Source organism: Cololabis saira, chromosome 10 (genome assembly GCF_033807715.1).
Source record: "Cololabis saira isolate AMF1-May2022 chromosome 10, fColSai1.1, whole genome shotgun sequence".
Taxonomy (NCBI): domain Eukaryota; kingdom Metazoa; phylum Chordata; class Actinopteri; order Beloniformes; family Belonidae; genus Cololabis; species Cololabis saira.
The window spans coordinates 25460087-25479162 of NC_084596.1; the positions used below are offsets into that span (position 1 = coordinate 25460087).

At 37.7% G+C, this 19076-nt stretch overlaps 1 protein-coding gene across 4 annotated transcripts in view; it reads right to left on the bottom strand.

Moving 5' to 3' along the window:
* Positions 1 to 2885: 2885 nt before the first annotated feature.
* Positions 2886 to 19076, bottom strand: part of tnr (tenascin R (restrictin, janusin)) — a 191503-nt gene continuing 175312 nt past the window's right edge. For 3 of the 4 annotated variants that reach the window (XM_061732269.1, XM_061732270.1, XM_061732268.1), the window contains 7 exons: positions 18538 to 18668; positions 15522 to 15654; positions 14453 to 14604; positions 14177 to 14273; positions 8436 to 8597; positions 7861 to 8024; positions 2886 to 6309 (listed from right to left, as the gene is read on the bottom strand). In XM_061732269.1, coding sequence (XP_061588253.1) covers positions 6190 to 6309; positions 7861 to 8024; positions 8436 to 8597; positions 14177 to 14273; positions 14453 to 14604; positions 15522 to 15654; positions 18538 to 18668 — 959 coding nt within the window. In that variant the 3' untranslated portion in view covers positions 2886 to 6189. The remainder of the gene's footprint in view (positions 6310 to 7860; positions 8025 to 8435; positions 8598 to 14176; positions 14274 to 14452; positions 14605 to 15521; positions 15655 to 18537; positions 18669 to 19076) is intronic. The other variant, XM_061732271.1, reaches the window with a different exon arrangement.

Sequence of the window (19076 nt, forward strand, 5' to 3'; positions counted from 1 at the left end):
TGCCATGGCTGTCTCTATGTCCAATTCTGTGGAGGAATATGAAGACTGGATGGACAGAAGAAGGAGAAAACGTTTAAAAGCAGAGGAAAAAAAGGACAGCTCACAGAAATAATTGTTTGTGTCCTGTTTCTTTAAGAAAGCAGTGCTATGAATTGAAGACGATCATCTGTGAGCTATAAAATTATAATTCTCTGAAATTGATAAAGTAATTTTACACTTCAGAGGCAACACATAAGTAATGTTATTACATTCTACATCTTATAGTACTTATTGTAAAGTTTTTTAAGCCACTGCAGCACATCCCTTAATAAGATAGTGGTGAAGCATTCACCATATTGCAATGTTGCCATTCTTAAAAGACCACACTTAAAAAGCCTTCTGGCATATAACATGAAGTGAAGTTCAGATGCTATTTTGAGGTGAGAAAAGAAATACTTTGCACATAAAATAAGAAGTTCATAGGAGAATGATATAAAACTTCAAGGGAAATTAAAAAAGCTTCTGCACACTGTTTCACTTAGAAAAATTCTTTGTCATGTTTTGGTACCTGACCTTCCTTAGGCCAACTATCTCATAGAAGTTTAGACACAATTTGAAAAAGAACTGTAAAATATTTGGTTATAAATCCTTACTGCAATTGTAAAACTGAAGATTGTTTGTCTGATGAAGTTCTCACCCCAAAACATGACAAATGTGTCTTTTGTCTTTTCAAAATAAAACAGTGTGCGGAAGCTTTCTTCAGTATGTCAGGTTTTAACATATCCCGCTTCTCCTGCAAACTCGATGAAGGTTTACAGCCATTCAGGTTTGGGCTTTGCATCAGGTTTTGATGCTTTTTCTTTTTTTGCTCTCAAAATTCTCCATACATTTTATATTTATATATGCTCAGAGGGCAGGACAGTCCAGTGCCAAAACAAGGCTGACATTAATAAAATAGCCTTTTTAAGGACTTAGTGAATAACTTCACCATATGCTAGTGTCCCATATCATCAGTACACTGCTAAAAAAAAGAAATTAAATAAAACAAAATAAATACATTCTAAAACTCAGTGTTTATAAAAAAAAAAAAAATCTGGCTCAATAAACCGGAAACAGAGTGGGGGGAACCTGCTGACAAGGGGTGATGGAAGTGACATGGGAGAGGCTTGGGAGAGTTCATGATGGGCTCATTTCTCAGAAAACACAGGAGGGAGGAGCTTGCTTTCCATGTTTTGTAACAAAAGCAAACTGACATGATGTCATACAGAAACTACCTATCCTGCCTTTACCTGAACAGAATGCAAGTGGTTGGAAACAAATTAAACGTACAGTAGCCTTTTGTTTAACAATAACGAAGTCCAGTATTCAACTAATCCAACTTCTTATCATGGAGTTTATCATTGTGTTCTAATATTCCTGTCTTGCTCTGGTCCCCTTTCTAAAGCTGGTAATCAACCTGTGACTGATTTATGATCTACTGATGGATTGTGTTGGATATCTGTTCTGGTACAAATACAGCCTGTACTATGTGAGTTCAGCAGTCTCCAGGGGCCATGGTTTGAATGAAACAGCATTATTATTATTATTATTATTTAATTTTGGACTGAAACATCTCACTTGCAGGATATCTATTATAGATTAGAAAAAAAATATGGTCAAAGGTTGCTATAAAAGTGATTCAAACTTTGTAAGAAACTACCGATATCAAATTCCGTCGAAATTAATCCTAATAAATGAGAACATTGTTTCTATTATGATTTTGCTGTGCATAAAAAGTGTTTTCTTGGGCCGCTCAGTGGTGCAGTGGGTTAAGCAAGTGGCTCATATACTGAGGCTACAGTCCTGCTGCAGTGGTTGCAGGGTCGAATCTCGGCCTGCGCACCGTTGCTGCATGTCATGCCTATTCTCTCTCTACCCCCTTCTGTCTGCAACTTGAATAAAGGACCACTAGAACCCCCCAAAAAATCTTTAAAAAAAGTGTTTTCTTTGGTGAACTTTGAAGAGACTGGTTAATCTTTCTGACCTTTGCTTCACTACTAATGCTGAGCTCCTCATTTCTTTCTGCTTGACTCTAATATATTCATACACTTCGTTCACAGAGGCTCATTATTTACCAAGTTGTTTTTGCTGACCAGACATCTGAATTAAAATTAATAGATAATTAGAGCATGCCATAACAAAGGGTGTAAAATTGCTGAATTGAATGTTTGTGAAGGCTGTGCATGAATATGCATGTGTATAATAAAAGGTGTGCACAATTTTCAAGCATGAAGAGAAGACAAAAGAAACAAAAAAAAACATGCTCCCGCACTGTGTGCTGAATTTTTACACCAGTAATATACAATCAGTTTGAGAACACAATTCAGGAAATAAGCCTATAAAAACCCTGCATTCATTTGCACAAGAATGCAGTTTCCCCTTTTCACTTTTAGATAAAGAGCACAGAGGCATAATACAGAAGGAAACAATGTTCTCAGTGTTCCCAGATGTGCAACCACATATCATATAAAGTTGTGAAAACAGTGATTCTCACACTTACTTTTTCTTTTATTTCTTCGCAGGCAGAATGAACAGAGACATAATTATGTTGTGTGTGTAGTGTCTAAAATTACTGTTTACACTCTGGTAAGTTGAGCAGAAATACTGGTCCTCACTTTTCTGGGGGATTTACTTGGACCTCACTATGGAGTATCTACAAGATTGTGTGTGTGTGTGTGTGTGTGTGTGTGTGTGTGTGTGTGTGTGTGTGTGTTGTAATTATAAAATTAGATCCATTTTGTAACTCAAAAAATTTGATTTTTGCCTTTGGTTAGATGTACATGGATCGGCCTTATAAATAGGTCAGTGTACCATAAACATTGTAAAAGATTTTTATTAACACCCACATACTGTAACAAAAGAAGAAACAGTTATCAAATTGGACTATTTGAATATTTTATTAATATGTAGAAAATGTATTAAAAAAGGAACTATATAGTACACGTTTCAGTTAAACTAGAGCTAAATTTGACAGCAACATCTGAGGTTATCCAACAAAAAAAAAGGAAATCCTTAACTTCAGCATAAATGAGCTTGTCAAACAGTCAAGATCACATTTTTATCAACATTTACATTTCCATGCTGGCGAGATTTCAGATCACTGCAGATACAGATTCTCGGTTAATCAAACTAGCATAAATCCGTGAAAAAAAAAGTGTGCAGTTGTGTTTGGAGTTAGAGAAGATAGAAAATAAATATCAGTTAAATAAATAAGGGGACTTCCCTCTTTTCCTGTAAAAGGCTCAGTACTAGCAGTGTTACAGTGTAGATGTACTGTTTCACTGAGATGGACTCTAATCTTAAATAAGAGGGAAGATGCTCTTTTCAATGATGCTATACAACACATTGAACTGGCAAAATTATACGAGATGAAGAAAGAGATAGTCAAAACATATCCAATTGAACATTACCTATCGAAAGGGTGAAAAAAAGCAGAAACTTACTTCATTAAAAGGAATAAATACAAATTATATCATGTCAAGAAAGCATTTGAAGCTCTTTCTTTTTTGTATCACTTGAAGCATGTCTCCAAGACAAGACCAATAGTTTTGCACAATTTCATATAATTTCCTAAAAGCAAAGAAGGTTAATATTAATACTTCTTTTCTTAATAGTAATACTTATTTTCAATTCTAAAGTGAAAGGTAATGCTTGTTCCGTGCAAAAAAATACTTCAAACTGTGGCTGCAGTAAAAAAAAAAGATGGTTAAATTGGGGGATTTGTTTTTTGAAAATACTGACTAAAAAGTAAATATAACGATAGCTTTGTTGTAGAAGGATTTAAGAGCACCTTGTAGTTTGCAATAATTAATATTCCCACAATACAAATGACATTCTCTTTCTTTTCTGCAGAGCTTCCCCGACCTCTGTTCCTTTGTACAAAAACCCACAGAGGGAAACTTTATCTAAGTAGTTAATGAAATAAGTACACAGAGAATTGTCTACTCTACTATAAATCACCATGGGAAATGTATTGCATGAGAGATTCTGAAATACTTTAACAATGAAGCATAAATGAGACCCAGGAAAGATAACATGTTGAACACATAAATTGAAGCCTGATAAAGCAATCTACCATATAACCCGCTTTTAAGAGTAATATTTAGTGCGACTACATTTCAAACTGAAGCATATTCTCTAAACATTTTTTTTTAATTACTCTCAGGCTCTTGGTTGCATTTTAACATGCAGAAGGCTCCATCCATCTTTCAGCACAGTGGTTCAAAGTACAGTGGTAAAAATGGAATTGCTCAACAAGGTTTTCTGAATTAGTTTGCATCTAAAGGGGGAACACATCAAAAGACAATTCAACTCAATATCCACATGAATATATTATTAGTACTTTATAGAGGGAAGAGTCACTGTAGATTTCAGATCTAAAGATTAAAAACAAACAAACAAAAATATATACAGAGTCATGTGATAGAAGCCAGAGTAGTGGCTCATTTCAAAGAGAAAAATGAACTAAAGCTGATCCGGCTGATCAAAGGGGAAAAAATATAGATTAAATACAGTACATGAGACCAAATATTGCTTGGAGTGATGGTGACACTGATTTCCAGAGATATTGGACAATATATTTTGTTGCAGGACATTTATCACATGCATGTCGTGTATCTTTTAAGGAAAGTACTGCAGTTTCCAGAGAATACAGTTAACTAAAATGCTTTGAACACTGTGTAACATTAACAGCATGTCTAGAATGCATTCTGCAGATTACACCTGCCTCATTGCCTCATTCAAACAAATACATTCCCACCAGTGTTTGTTATATTTATTGTTTCAACTGAGGAGCTTAGATTGTGAAATGAGTACAAGAAGGGCCTGGCTCCATTCCATATACTGTTCTTTTTCCTTGCTGTTCACTTCAGCAAGCAGAAAGAAAGAGGCCAGGCTAAAATCTGCTCTAAGCCCACTCTGAGTTTCTTATGTATAGGATTTTGTGATCATAATGCATAAAATAATGCCTTGTGGGCATTATTTTTGTGGGGCTGTATTGATACGGTGAAAAACTGCTGGGGTGACTCAGCGGTCTCTTTTGAAACTGCACGGTTGGTCTTACGCAGATCTTTGGTTAAATGGAGCATTCATTAGCACCATCTCTGCAAGCAATCACAGCACCTACAACAGGACGGAAACACATACTAAGTCATTATATCATACTTCAAAATTAAATTGATGGACCATAAATGCCCACAAACAACTAAAGTAAAGAACTGAATGAACAACAATAATTTTGCTGTGTTCCCACTCTCAATGCAAAAACTGTCTCAGTGTGGCTACCAAAAACTAAACATCTTACAATTGATTAATTTATTCTGCTATAACATATAATTAACACAAAGCACATTGTAACAGTCGAAATGAAATAAAACAGATGGCCATGAAACCGTTGCTGGTGCACTGCTCTGTTAATGAGGATTCTGGATCTGCAGTTATGCTTTTTAATGCTAATTTTAAATCACGTCCAATATTTGTTCTCATTTTTTGTTAAATCAATCAAGGGTCAAAAATCAAGGCATCAAGTCATGTTAAATAGATGGGCTCTAACACAATATCAGTTATAAAAATATATATAGCCTATAATACAGTCAAGGGTTTTAAGGGCATATACAGTATATTTTGACCTTAAAGTTATTTTTTTAATGTTTAAAACAGCGCTAGCTCTCGCTCGAGGGCATTTTTGAGCACATATCCTCGCATCCAGGGAAAAGGCAAATCACAGATTGATTTTAAAGGAAGTGTGTCGGTTTGCCTTCCCTGTTTTACAGCAAATAGAACCATTGTCATTCAGAGTACTTAATAAATAACATACAGTGTCTTGTCTGAGAAGAAATACAGCAGGAAAAGACAGCTGACACTGGGCAGGAGCAGAGATGAACAGAGTTCGAACATGGTGTCAGCCATCTGCTATTTAAGAATCACATGAAAGTAGAACAATTCCTGGTGTTGGGAGTGTATTAATGTAATATTTAAATGACATATTAGTAGCTTTTTAATTCTCTTTCTTGCTATCCATTTTCTCTTTGCAGCCTTAATAATAAAGAGTTGGCACTAATTGATTCCAGCCGGCCTTTACTGACAGTGAGGTACACAGATAGCAGAAACCCAACACTAATTATCATCCGAACTCCATTTATCCATAACTCTGGGCAGAACAGTGGAGTTTGTTTATGCAGGGGCAGACCGCCTCCTCTTGTTGCTGATGCTACGGAAGTTGAACGGCCTCATCTTCATCTCCACGAAGGGAATGGAGAACTCATGGCCTTTCCAGTGGTACCAGTTGATACCCTGTAGGAGTGAAAGTAAAAGATTTAGATCCTGGTTTAATCTGCAGGGAGTTTTTTTAGTGCAATCGGTTGAGGAAATGGAAAATACAACAGATCAAGCCTAAAGAGGAAAACATCATTATTTAAAAACAGATTCATCTTCAAGGGACGAAAGCGCTTGAAGTTAGAAAGCCGAATCCTGGTTTACCAGCTAGCACAACAATAACTTATCTATTTAGAGTCTAACCATGCTAATACACTTCCTCGTGTACACCCTCACATTTTTCATTTCCCCACCAAGATTTCTCTTTGTCTAAATGTTTGTTTGTCCATATCTGCTTCCACCTGTTCTCCTTTCGAATCATCAAAGACAAAGAGAAAAGCTTTGAGTAGCGAGAGAGAAAGAGAGCGATAGAAACCGATGCTCCAAAGCCTTTGCGACCAAGGTTGATCTAAGCTTCAAACAAAAATATCACTTAATTTCTCGGGCCATTTCAGCACGAAGCTGAACGAAAGGGGTATACCTGAATCTGGTCAAAACCCCTCTACACTTCTTGTATGTACTAGACAAAAACAAAAGAAACGAAAAGAAGCCCATTTTAGTTTTAAACAGAATAGTTGTGTTTATCATGAATAGTCAATCACACGGACGGGCTTTTTTCATGCTTGAGAACACTATTTCTTTCACACTAACACTGAATCATTTTAATTACCGGGGTGGTTTCAAATAAAAAGTGTAAACCCTTCAGGAAATGAGCTGATTAATCTGTGTCAGACCGCATCCTCTCTACCAGGTGTAGGCTGTATCTGAAAACACTCCTTACACGCTGTCCGGCGTAGTGAGAGCTGTTATATTTGATATAGTGTACTCAATGCATCATGAAAAGCAAAGTACAACCGATGGTCAATGCATTTGTCAGCTGTGAGTTTACATTTTACCTCTGCAACTCCAAGGATGCAATAAATGACACTGAGAAATGATGTTATTAGTGTCCAAAAGTTAATTTTACTGATGAGCTCTGCTCACGGCACCCAACATACAACTAGGGAGTAGTGAGTAGGGTTGATTTTTTTTTTTTTTTTTTTTCTTGAAGTCCTCCATCAAGCCAACTAATGAAGAGAGTTGAAGGGCAGATGCCATTACTGAATTTCATGTGATTTAATTTACTAATTCCACATTGAGAGGCTTAACCTTTAATCTGCATTCTCTAATGCTGCCCTTTTACATCAGTATTGTGAAATGCTAGGCTACGCGTTTAAAATGTCAACCTTTTAAAATGAGGGAATCCAGTTCAAGAGTTGGCATATCTAAATTTTCAAAAAAGAAAAGAAAAAACCCACTTAGACAAAAAAGACAAGAACAAAAAAACAAAAACAAAACCAACATACACAGTTGTTTAAAAGAACCTTTTGGGCCCCTAGGGATCTTAAGTTTACAAGTTTAAATCTATTCTTGTATACAACAATAGATAGCTCTGCTTCTCTGTGATTCTGGTAAAGCTGCACAGTTCTTTTTTTCTTACATTCTCATTGCTTTTCTTATATCAGTCAATATATATAATGGAGGACTGACCTGACTGTGTCTGGACTCGCCGTATTTGCCATTTAGGTTGGCCCGGTGGCAGTTCTTGTACCACCAGGCTCCTTTGTAGGACAAGGCACAGTTAGTTACAGCAATGTCGTTGTCTCTGTCTTTTGTAGAGAAGGGCCGGCCCTGGTGGTAGCTCAGAGAGTCACCTGTGATCAGAGCAAAGGGAAATGTAGAGCTTTAAACAAGAGTCCCTGCTCTGCTTTTGTGACATATGGCAGCAGAAACTAGACAGAGAGACATAAGAGGAGGAGGGAATAACAAAATCTTGATGTAAGCACTTTACTTTGGCAAAGAACAGTGTAATTATAAATGCGGCAGGGTGACAGGTAATTCTGGCATATGGTCATGTTGACAGACAGATATATGGACGGCGAGCCTGGAAATGTGCAGGAGGACTGACTGGTTTTTGCAACTTCAGTGAGGCGAAAAGAAGGGGAGGAGGAAAACATGGCAGGATCCTGAAGCTACAGGAGGCAGCTTTTGCATAAAATTAAGCTTCATATGGCGAAGAGCTGTCTAGATGCTTGGAAATGTTTCTTCTGTTTTCAGCTACGTACCGGCAGTGCCGTTGTACTCTCCTATCCTGAGCTTATAGAGGTTTCTTGCATCCCCAATGGAGAACTTGTCATAATTGGCATAGACGGATTCCTGTCCATCCTTCATGTCAATCCTCAACTCGTACCGGCCCTGGGCAGAAATCTTCTGGATGTTGTCAAGCCCTGTAAGGAAACATAAGGTTTATAGACAAATTTAACTACAGATACAGCAAAAATGTCTTTTTCTCAACCAGATTATACACACACATATAAATATGTGTGTGTGTGTGTATATGGGTCAATGACGAATAAGGATTTTCAATAGGTCAATTTTAAAATAATAAAAAAAAGAATATGTATTGCAGTAGTTCAAACATTAAGAATGTTGTGTACACAAAAATTCATATAAAAACTTTAAATTGAGTTTTTTGTCAAGATGAATTGGCACTAGCCTTAAAAAAGGTCATGTGGCGCAACCATGATTCATATTAAAATAAATTAATTTCCTTAACATCTTGACATCTTTTGACAAGTTTTCAGTATTCTGTTTTGTAATCTGTTTTTCAGAAAATATAGGCGTCATCTCATTGACCCATATGTGAAGTCTCCTTCTAAGATGCTTCTCTGTGACAATACCTGCAGCACTGTGGGTTAATAAGGTCAGCACCTGTGCTATGTAAGATCTCTTTCTCAGCAGGTGTGTATAACTGTCCCTGTCAAGTGGTGGACACGGTCATCACCAGCTGTCCTGCAAATACAACATGTTGCCACGTTCTGAGATATGTGGCTTTGCTCGCTATCTCAAAGGCAGCAGATACAAGGCTGGTTTGAACCCCGCCAGCCGATAAGGCCCAGCAGCAACCTGAACGATTGGAACTGCCTCTGCTTCCACTATCAGATTACAACAAGCACACATTTGGGAAAAGAGCCTCCCCGAGCCTCCCTTTCTGCTTAACCCCTCGCAGCTGTGTCACGTGCACTTTTCTGAACCAACCTGGGGAACGACTTCAGGGAGAAAATCCTTAAGTCCTCACAGATAAGAAACAGAAAATAGACCCTGAGCAGAGCAGAAAACTAAGTCTGCTGTAATACAGTATGTCAGTGGAAAGCAGATAAAATCTATGTTACAACCCAGAGGCACTTAGGTTGACAAGGGAAAAGCAATTGTTGTAATAAAATTGTGTTTAACACTCAGTCATCTCTAATTTCCATTGTATAATATCACAGTATTATCAGCAATTAGTCTGCCACCCATCATTTTCTCTTTTTTTCTTCACTGCTTTATTCTAAACTGGAGCAATTGAAAATGCATTTTGGCACACTACTGCACTCTTGTCCTATTATATCAGATTTTATTACCAGCCGTCCTCTGATACTGATGAAGGAACAATGACAGGAGGGTGCGGTGTGGTGGTTGGTAAAGGCAAGAAAGAACAGTATAATTATCACAGATCGCTCACAGCCACCTGGGTTTCTATTTTATTGCATCATCAAACCAACACTGGGCTCATCAAAGGTCAGTGAGTATTGAGAATAGATTACAATAAGAGCAGCATTAAAAACGGTCATCCTCAAACTGTAACAGATAATAATGAAAGCTCAATTTCCCAAGTCTTTACTGCTGGCCAGTTAAGTGCCACTTCTTTTCAGTTTGAGTGGATTTAATATGAATGTTTAGTGTTCCTATTGTGTAGTATATTGCCATTCTGTGTGCAGAGGTGGTGATTAGCTAAATGTTCCCTGCAATGGCTCCCCAGGGCTACAAAAACTTCATCGCTTGAAAGAAGACTGACGGTGACATGCATCAGAGCTTCGGTGACCATCTGAAGGACGACAGCATTTATCCATGGATAAGGATTATAAGTTCTAAGGTCAGTTCTTTTTCAGTGAAAAGGGAGAAGATAAATCAAAATGGCAATAAATCATTCTTAACAGTCATTTTAGGAAAGCAGGTAATTAATATGTTGTCAATCTGTATATTTCATTATATCATTACAAACTAGTTAACATGTGTGAGCAGAAAAACACATTATTATTTTATGTTTAGAGAAACGTTCAGTGCTGGATCATTGATGCTGTGCTGACCTTTCACATCTACGGTTTAAAAATATTTTTACTGCAATTTTCGTGTGCTCATATGGGAAAAGCAAATTCACACAACCTTTAAAAATAAAGAAGGCAAGAAAAACTGAATGTAAACAGCCTTTTGTGCAGTCAATAAGATCAAGACTTTTGTCAGATGTTTTATATCGTCACCACTTTCACCACATTGGCTGTTTTCGTGAAGAGCAATATCCCAATCACAGACCTTATTTCAAATAGGAAAATATTACCATTATGGAATCTTTATGAGTTACATATAGTATTTTAAATTCATTTTCCTGTTTCATGTTACAGAGCATAGCTTGAATAATGATTCACACCCACAAATTATTCCCCTATGCCACTGCAATGTTTCCAGTTTTCAAGGCCTTCATATATACATATCCCTCAAAGCATGAAATAGTATTCTGGTTTCACCCTCATCCTTAATGTGTATCTTGTGTTTTCCTGCAGCCACCCTGCTCTTCAGTTAATCTGCTGGAGTTTAGTCAATATACTGTATGTCTCTTTATATCCTAAAGTTGCAAAATATTGGCCAGACTCCATTTGTATGTAATAGTGCTGTTGGAGCCAAATACACGTTTTATATATTTTTGTGAACCGGATGGCCTTGCTATGACGTCATGTCACACTAAACTGGTTGCCATGCTATCTGATTTATACCTGGCAGTGATTAGTGTCTTATTCAGATTAAGGTTTCAGTCAGGTTAATATCTGAATGTTGCTGAGCATGAACACATACTCATTCAAGTATTTTGACCTGGCTTTGGGATCTTTGGAATCGGCACGTGTCTGTATTTGCCTTTCGTTGGGTTAAAGCATGTGAGGAAGTTTTTATCTCCCTTACAGTTTTCATCAGCTTGATTAATGTAATCATCGCTTGACTTGTGTGATTATCAAAGACAGATAGTTTGCCAGAGAAGAACATAATGGATTACCAGAAATGCACTCATTTCTACACAAAGCAGTTACAACAGTAGAAACTACTGCATTTGGAAGCAAGTGCACATAAATCAGGTAAATAAATGAAATCTTTTTTTATTGGTTTTGTACTGATACGGTAGAAGGGCTCCTAAACGTAATTGATTCAAGCTGTCAGGACCACACATTTGTAAGATAAACAACCTTTTCTGTGCCATCAGTGATTTTCCATGTATTGATGAGTGTGGGTTTTTGGTTAGACAATGCTGCAATGGTAATTTTTTCCCATTTTAGTGTACTGAATTCAAGGAAAATTTAAAGCCTTGATGCCTGATGTTGCATATTTGATACATAGCTTTCTTTCTAGGAAAATAAGGGGCACGGTGGCGCAGCTGGTAGTGCAGCCGTCCCACAGCTAGAAGGTCCTGGGTTCGGGTGGGGTTGGAGAAAGGGCCTTTCTGTGTGGAGTTTGCATGTTCACCCCGTGCTCCCTTGGGTAGCTAATGTGAGCTACCCTCACAAAAACATGCAGCAGTCCTGGGCTATACATGCCCCCTCTGGCCAGCCAGGGAGCCAGATGGGGTGGGGAGGATCTGGCCGGAATAACATGATGCTTCCACGCGCTACGTCCGGCCAGAGAAACCCCACCCTGTCTGGTGAAAAGAAGCGGCCTGCTCACTCCTCAGGTTAAGAAGGAGACTTGAACTCAGTGCAGGGCCTCCCGGTGTTGGTAGAGGGTGAGCAATTCCCAGGACTGACTTGGGTAGGAGCACTGGGTGATAAAAATGGGAAAAAACTCTGGGATAAAAATTAAATTAAAAAAATTCAAAATGGTAGCAACCAACAAATTGGTTTAACTTTAAGGGCTCTAGTATTGGACATGCTGGCTCTCACTGTCATTGCTGAAAGGGACAGTTGAATAGAATAGAGCCATTGTGTATGGCTCTATAAGGCTAGCCGCTTTCTGCATACAACTATTTCAACAAGCTGATGATCAGACGAACTGGACCATATTATGCAACAGTCTCAAAATGCAGGGTTTTACACTGAGGCTGTTTTGTTTCGATCCAGTCATGTTGTCTATAATCTGGCTCTATGGGTCAGTCTGTAATGCTCCATACCCCAAGGATACATTACACTGCTTTTAGTGCACTGAAAGCAAAATAAAGCACAAATGATGAAAAGAGGGAGAGTGCAGCCCAGGAGGCACCTAAAATGTAAAACAAAATAGTGGGAATGGAGTTACTTTCCTATGATGCATGCCCAAGAGATGCAAGGGCACGTTTTGGCTGACTCTTCTACTGGAAACAGGTTAGATAAGATTTTTAGATCATAAAGTAGCGATCTAATCGTTAAAAATCTTTTACAGTAAATCTCTGCCAAGATGTATTGCATTCGAGTACATCAGTCAGAAAAAAAAAAAGATCAGAAATTTCTGTATCTTTTCGGGTCCATCTGCTCACTTTGTTTTGTGTAAAAACAGAGAGAGAACAATGCAACAATGACCCAAAGCACATCAGTAAGTCTACTTAACCCTTACAAGGCGCAAGGGTTAAGTGATCCAAGCCGGAGCAAAGGTCTTCGGTTCCCTCAGAGGGCTTGCCTAACCATTAAATTAAAAAAAAAAAAAACGGGGGGAAAAATGAAATACAAGGAAAAAATGATAGAAAAAGGTGGTACTAATGTTTTGCAAATGTGTGCCGTTAGCTCCAGTTTATTATTGATTATATCTGAAAACATAACTTTTTGCCTAATTAGCAAACCAGCCTTCTTTCTTTATAAAGTGGTGGTAATGCAATATTAAAAACATTTCTTAAATAAAAAATGCATCATCCCTCTCAAAGTTCTGATTCATTTGATGAAATATTCATGCATATTTTGTTTTATGCATCTGCACCAAAACAATAACACTAATACTGGCCTGTGAGGAAATATGTGCATCATCTGCATATTTTGTAATGAATATCATTCATTTTTCATAATGACATTTTGAGTGGAGGAAAAAAAATGATTCAGTCTATCAGAACAATGACAACAATCTGTTGATGGGAGGGAAGCTAGAAAACAATTATCTAGTCATTTCAGGGAGAAATGAGCTTTCGGGGAATCCAATAATGGATCAGGTAGACTCTGTGAAGTCAAGTATTGAAAGATGAGATGCGCAAACAATAAAGAAATTGAGCAGCACAGCTCTCCATCTTTCTCAAAAGTGAAAAACCCCTCAAGAAAGATTTTACCACCTGCACAAAATACTGAAGACGTCTTTCCACTTTGTAAAATAAATCTATGAATTGAAACCAAGTAGAAGCAATCAACCTCTATCGATCATAGGTATTAAATCCACTTCAGTCATGGGTGAGGTGTGATGCAAAAGCGGGTAATACAAACATCAGAAAATTGGAGCACAGATTGAACAAAACAGGTGGCAGCTCAATATTGGTCACAAACCGAGGTGGAAATTAATTGAACACAGTGGCAGGGGAAAGAAGGCAGCGGCTGACCTTACTCATGAATTCCAGTCCAACAAGTAAAGTTATTTTGACACTATTTTGCTTTAAAAAAAAAAAAAAAAAAATATATATATATATATATATATATATATATATATATATATATATATATATATATATATATATATATATATAATGTGCTTGTCCTTACAGCATTGGAAATCAAACCTTGATGGACTGGTAATTTCTTTTCTCTTCCTACCCATCCTCACAGACCGAGAAACTTACCAAGCCAGAACTCATCCTCCAAGTTTCCAAATCCTACTCGATAGTCGCTCCACTTTCTGGAGAAATCTGTCAGGCCATTCTGTCGACGTTGAAATACCTGGACACCAGTGTGATAAAAGCCGAATACAGAAAAACAAATCAGTTGCATGTCATCTTATATAGAGGATGTTTAATAGGGAAATGCATAGCTTTCTGCCACTTATCATATCCGGTATTGAGCTTCCTAATCGAAGAAAAGTGTAATAATAAGAACATGTTAACTAGACAACGACTTACAATCCAGCCTCCTTCATCTGTGGTCATGTCACAGTACACCTGCACACCCTGACTCAGGTCCCTGTTGATGTAAATGGTGTAGACACCACTCAGAGTCTCTCCGTTCAGCAGGTGTTGGGCACAGTTCTGAGGTGTTGCAAACAGACGACTCCCTGGAGAGGAGCAGAGGACCAGTGACGACAAGTTATAATTGGCTTCTCTTCCCGCTTCCATCAGTTTTGAGACTTACATGTGGAGTTCATGAACAGAATTTTAATGGTTCATTATAATGACCAAGATTTTTTTAAAGCTTCATTATTCATCTTTTATGGCATATTTAATACATTCAAAATGTATATTTTATAACAGAGGGCCAAATCACTATTTCTTATTTAATGTGAAATGATTCACAGTAAGAAACCAAAGGCTACATGACTCTACAGTATTTTAAAGCTTTTTCCAGAAGCAGTGAACTTATAAATCACACCTTGCTCCCTATACAGGAGACAAATAAAGCTTGTTACTGGTAGGTGAACATAACTGAGTTTCCAGCAGATTTTTTTCCAGCAGGTATTTGCCTCAGCAACTGAAAAGAAGCAGAGCTAAAAAGAGAGTTAAACACTGAGCATTCATCAGGCGTACTCAAACATGCTAATATCGCTTTTAGTCAGCAGGATTCATACACAGAATTTGTCTGCAGTGGTTTTTTTTTAATACTGATGTTTTCTTTTGGCATGCCACTTTAATTTCAAGTGGTTAGTTATTTCAAACTGCTTCTTTACAGGTGTTATACTAATAAATCCAACATCCAGTTACACTCTGAGCGCAATGCAGAGTAGAAGACGTTGTTCCTCTCAAAAAAAGCCATCCTGCAGGTCCTGTAGTTGAATGGCTAGTTTCTCACCAGCAAATGGAGTAGGGGAAGACAATTGCATCTGACTTTGGGAACCAATTAACCTAGACCTCGGTTCTGTTGACTATAATAAGACATTCATTGTGTGAATGTACTTGCTCAAGAACACTAGCCCCATTAGAATCACTTTCTCATACAAGGTCAGAGAGTAAAAGGCAGGAGGCGTGAATCCGGTACCCGTGGTAAATGTAGTGGAGACCACGGCACTGGTATCAAGACTTCTTGCAGCCTGGAGCTTGACAGTGTACTCCGTAGTCTCAGCCAAACCCTCCAGTCGTATCCATGTGTCCTCAGCATCAAGGATCAGCTCCTAAAGCACACACACAACCAGACTCATGTACACTTACAGTGTAAAAACCATGCCAGATAAAAACTAGACATTTTTAGAAAATCTGTTAATTTTAGGTGCAATTAATGAGGATAAAAATATATTAATTTACAATCCCTATAAGAGACTGATAAAACACTGAACTGAGGTTGTGAGTTTTAAAAAAGAAAGATGGCCGCAAAAAGCTATTCCTGTTCAGGAAACTCACTGTGGGTTACAGTGGAGATGTATTTTGGGGAAATGGGGGAAAAAAAGCAAATTGTGTCAATTTCCATTAACAATTTTTGGACCATCCACAGAAAAAGGTCTTGCTTTTAGTGTTTATAAAATAAGGAACACAGGCATGTCATGAAACGACTAAGATAAAAATACTTTTGAAGCAGATAAGCTGAGAACCTACAAAGTTATGAGAAAAACATATATTTCTGTTTTCAGCGGACAAATGGTGGGACTATAGCCGGTTATGAGTCTTTGTTTTTCACAGATTGTCTTTTATTGGGTTCATCCGTCAGAGCCGATATATTTGACTGTTTGTAAAGGAGCACTTTCTGCAATATCGCTTCCTTAGATACGACAAATCAAGTAGGAAAAGGCTCAGTTGAAAAACAGAAACTCGTTTACTTGTGTGCTTCTGTCTGAGACTTTATATGTTACAGTTTGGCCTGAATACACATTAAATATGAAAAAGATAGAATGAAATATTTAGTCATTTTGGAAAAACAAAATCAGATTTTCGCAGGCAATGTGTCTGTGTGAATTATGCAGAGAAGCAGCTGGTAAATGGTGTCTCTGTCTCAGAAGAGCTGACATTCACCCGTTGGGTTTTAGGGTCAAGATTTTTATTGCAATGGAAAAGCCCTTTCTTATCTGAGTTAATACTTTTTTTCATACCCATAGCATTGATTTTAATTGTGTGCTTAGCTGGTCTGATGTTTACTTGATATGTTCTTGAGGGTGATTTTCTTCATTTGAGACCAATAAACAGTGATACATGCATTAACAAACCCTTAATCATATAATAAAATGAAATCATATAGTAATGTTGTATTTGTATGAATTAAATAAGACTATTTGATTATCCTGATATGAAGAGAGACGTGCTGAACCGCTGCAGGGCTCACTAGCACGGCCCGTGTGCTGATGAGAACAAGGGCTCATTTTCAGCCAAGTGGAGCCTCAGGAATTACAAGCCAGAGGAAAAAGAAGTCACACAAGAAGCACTTTAATCTGCAGCTCTATCAGCGCATGTTGCTGAACACTATGAATTCATTATGGTGAGGCAGCTAATGGCAGTGAACAAAGATTTGAATAAACCATGACATAAAACTGAATCTCAAACAAACAAAAACAACCAATTTCAATAAAAAAATGATGAATGAGGGGTATTTGAGAAAAATATGAGGCATACATATTTTCCTCTTGGGTTCTGAAGATGTAAATCAGAAAGCACTGATTAGTGGAAAGAAAATTAAACAAACTGAAGCTGAAAGGTGGAGCTGACAGCTTTGAGCAAGCAGTTTTTTGTTTGCTGTTGTAATGAAGTGTAAGGATCAACATAATATAAAGTTACCAAAGTGATGCAGCCGATTGGTTTATCATCAGCCTGCAAAATGCCGATCCCAGGGACCGGTATTGTGTCAGTTAGGATTTTAAAGAAAAAAAACACACATTTGTTCCGACTGTTTATTCCTTTCATTTTTAGCCTCTTATTTCCAAAGACCTGAATGTCCAGGACATTCAGGTGGCATGCTCTCGCTCTAGTTGGCACTGGCAGTCACTCACTGGCTGGAAAACAGCGATGGCACCAGGCCTTACCGGCTGTTACCCATTAACACCGAATCTGTGAGTACTTTGATAGCACATCCTTCTTTTATTTAGCCAATGTCTCTTGAAACATCTCTCACACTGACTGCATCCCATCAGTTTCATCTTAGCTGTGTGTCACAGATATTTAATTCACATTTAGGTAAACACGAATGACCTCAAGATGAACTTGATGAGCATGTTGGCGTGTTTTTTCACTAGATGTTCATGAGGAAAGTTCTCTCCTATAGCACTATAGTTTTTTCTTCATGCCTTTATCTTTATACATATATATATATAGACGTGTGTGTGTGTGTGTGTGTGTGTGTGTGTATATGTATGTTGCAAATTAAATTGTCATTTAATGGGGGTTAAGTGATTAAGTGTTCCCTTTAATATTTTTGAGACGTGTATATCAAGAGATCATTGATTGCAGTTTTTGAGCATGAGTGACACCCGATGGTCAAACACACAGCAAGTGCCACACTTACAAGGTCAGAGAGTTTACGTGCGGTTGGTGAGCAAAATGGAGACTTAAAAGGGATGATCAATACATCAGTATGTTTCTCAGTCTGTATGTTGATAGCACAGCTTTTACTAATGAGTTTAATTGCCATCACTCAGCCACATCAGCACCCTCAATCCAAACAAATAACGTCTCTACTGAGGCACATTTCAGTAATACTGCTGTTGGACAGTCTGTCCATGAACGTATACTCACATCACATTAAGGAATTACATGATCGAAAGCAGCATTTTGAATTAAGAGGTGCTAAAATGTCAAGGTTGTGAATAGGAATTAATATGTTTTCATTATTATGTTCACAATGCAATAACTTCATTATGTTTGTGTGAAAAATACAAGATTTCAATCAAATATGTCTGCAGAATCTCTGTTGGCACTTGGTTGGAGATAGTTGAACAGGTTTCCTCAGAACTCCTAAACACAGACATCCAGTATATTCTGGCTGCAGATGTTGAATGGGCATGGGAAACAATAAAAGTATGTTTAAAACTTTAGTTGGTGAGTGCAAAAAGAAACAAAGAATGTGTGTCACTCACTTTACGGCTGCCATCATATGACTTATAGGTGAGCATGTAGTTGTCAATTTCTGCAATTGGTGGTTGCCAGGAAATGAGAGCGCTGCGGTGGTTGACTTCACTGGCTGTCAGGTTAACAGGTGCGTCCATGGCTACCGAAAACACAAAATAAATCACATTTACATTAAAAGTAGTTGGTGTAAAATAAAGGATTTAAAGAGGAAAAGACATAAAATCCCATACCAAGTCAATACATGAACATTAGCTCTAGCTACCGCTAAAAAGATAAATATCCTTAAAAAAAGGGGCTTAGAAATAATACAACAAATTGTCATAAAATATTCACACACAAATCTAAATTTAAAACACCAAAGCCTGATGTTGAACTCGGTCACGTGCTGAAGCATTCGCTGTGACCGATCCGAGCTGAGAGGCGGCAAACTTTTCTAAAATGAACCTTCATCTGCTTGACCTGTATATGTCAAAATGTGTGACACGAGGCATCTGGGCCAGTCTGCGCATCACTAGTGTCCAAGTATTTATTTACATTTGTTATATCA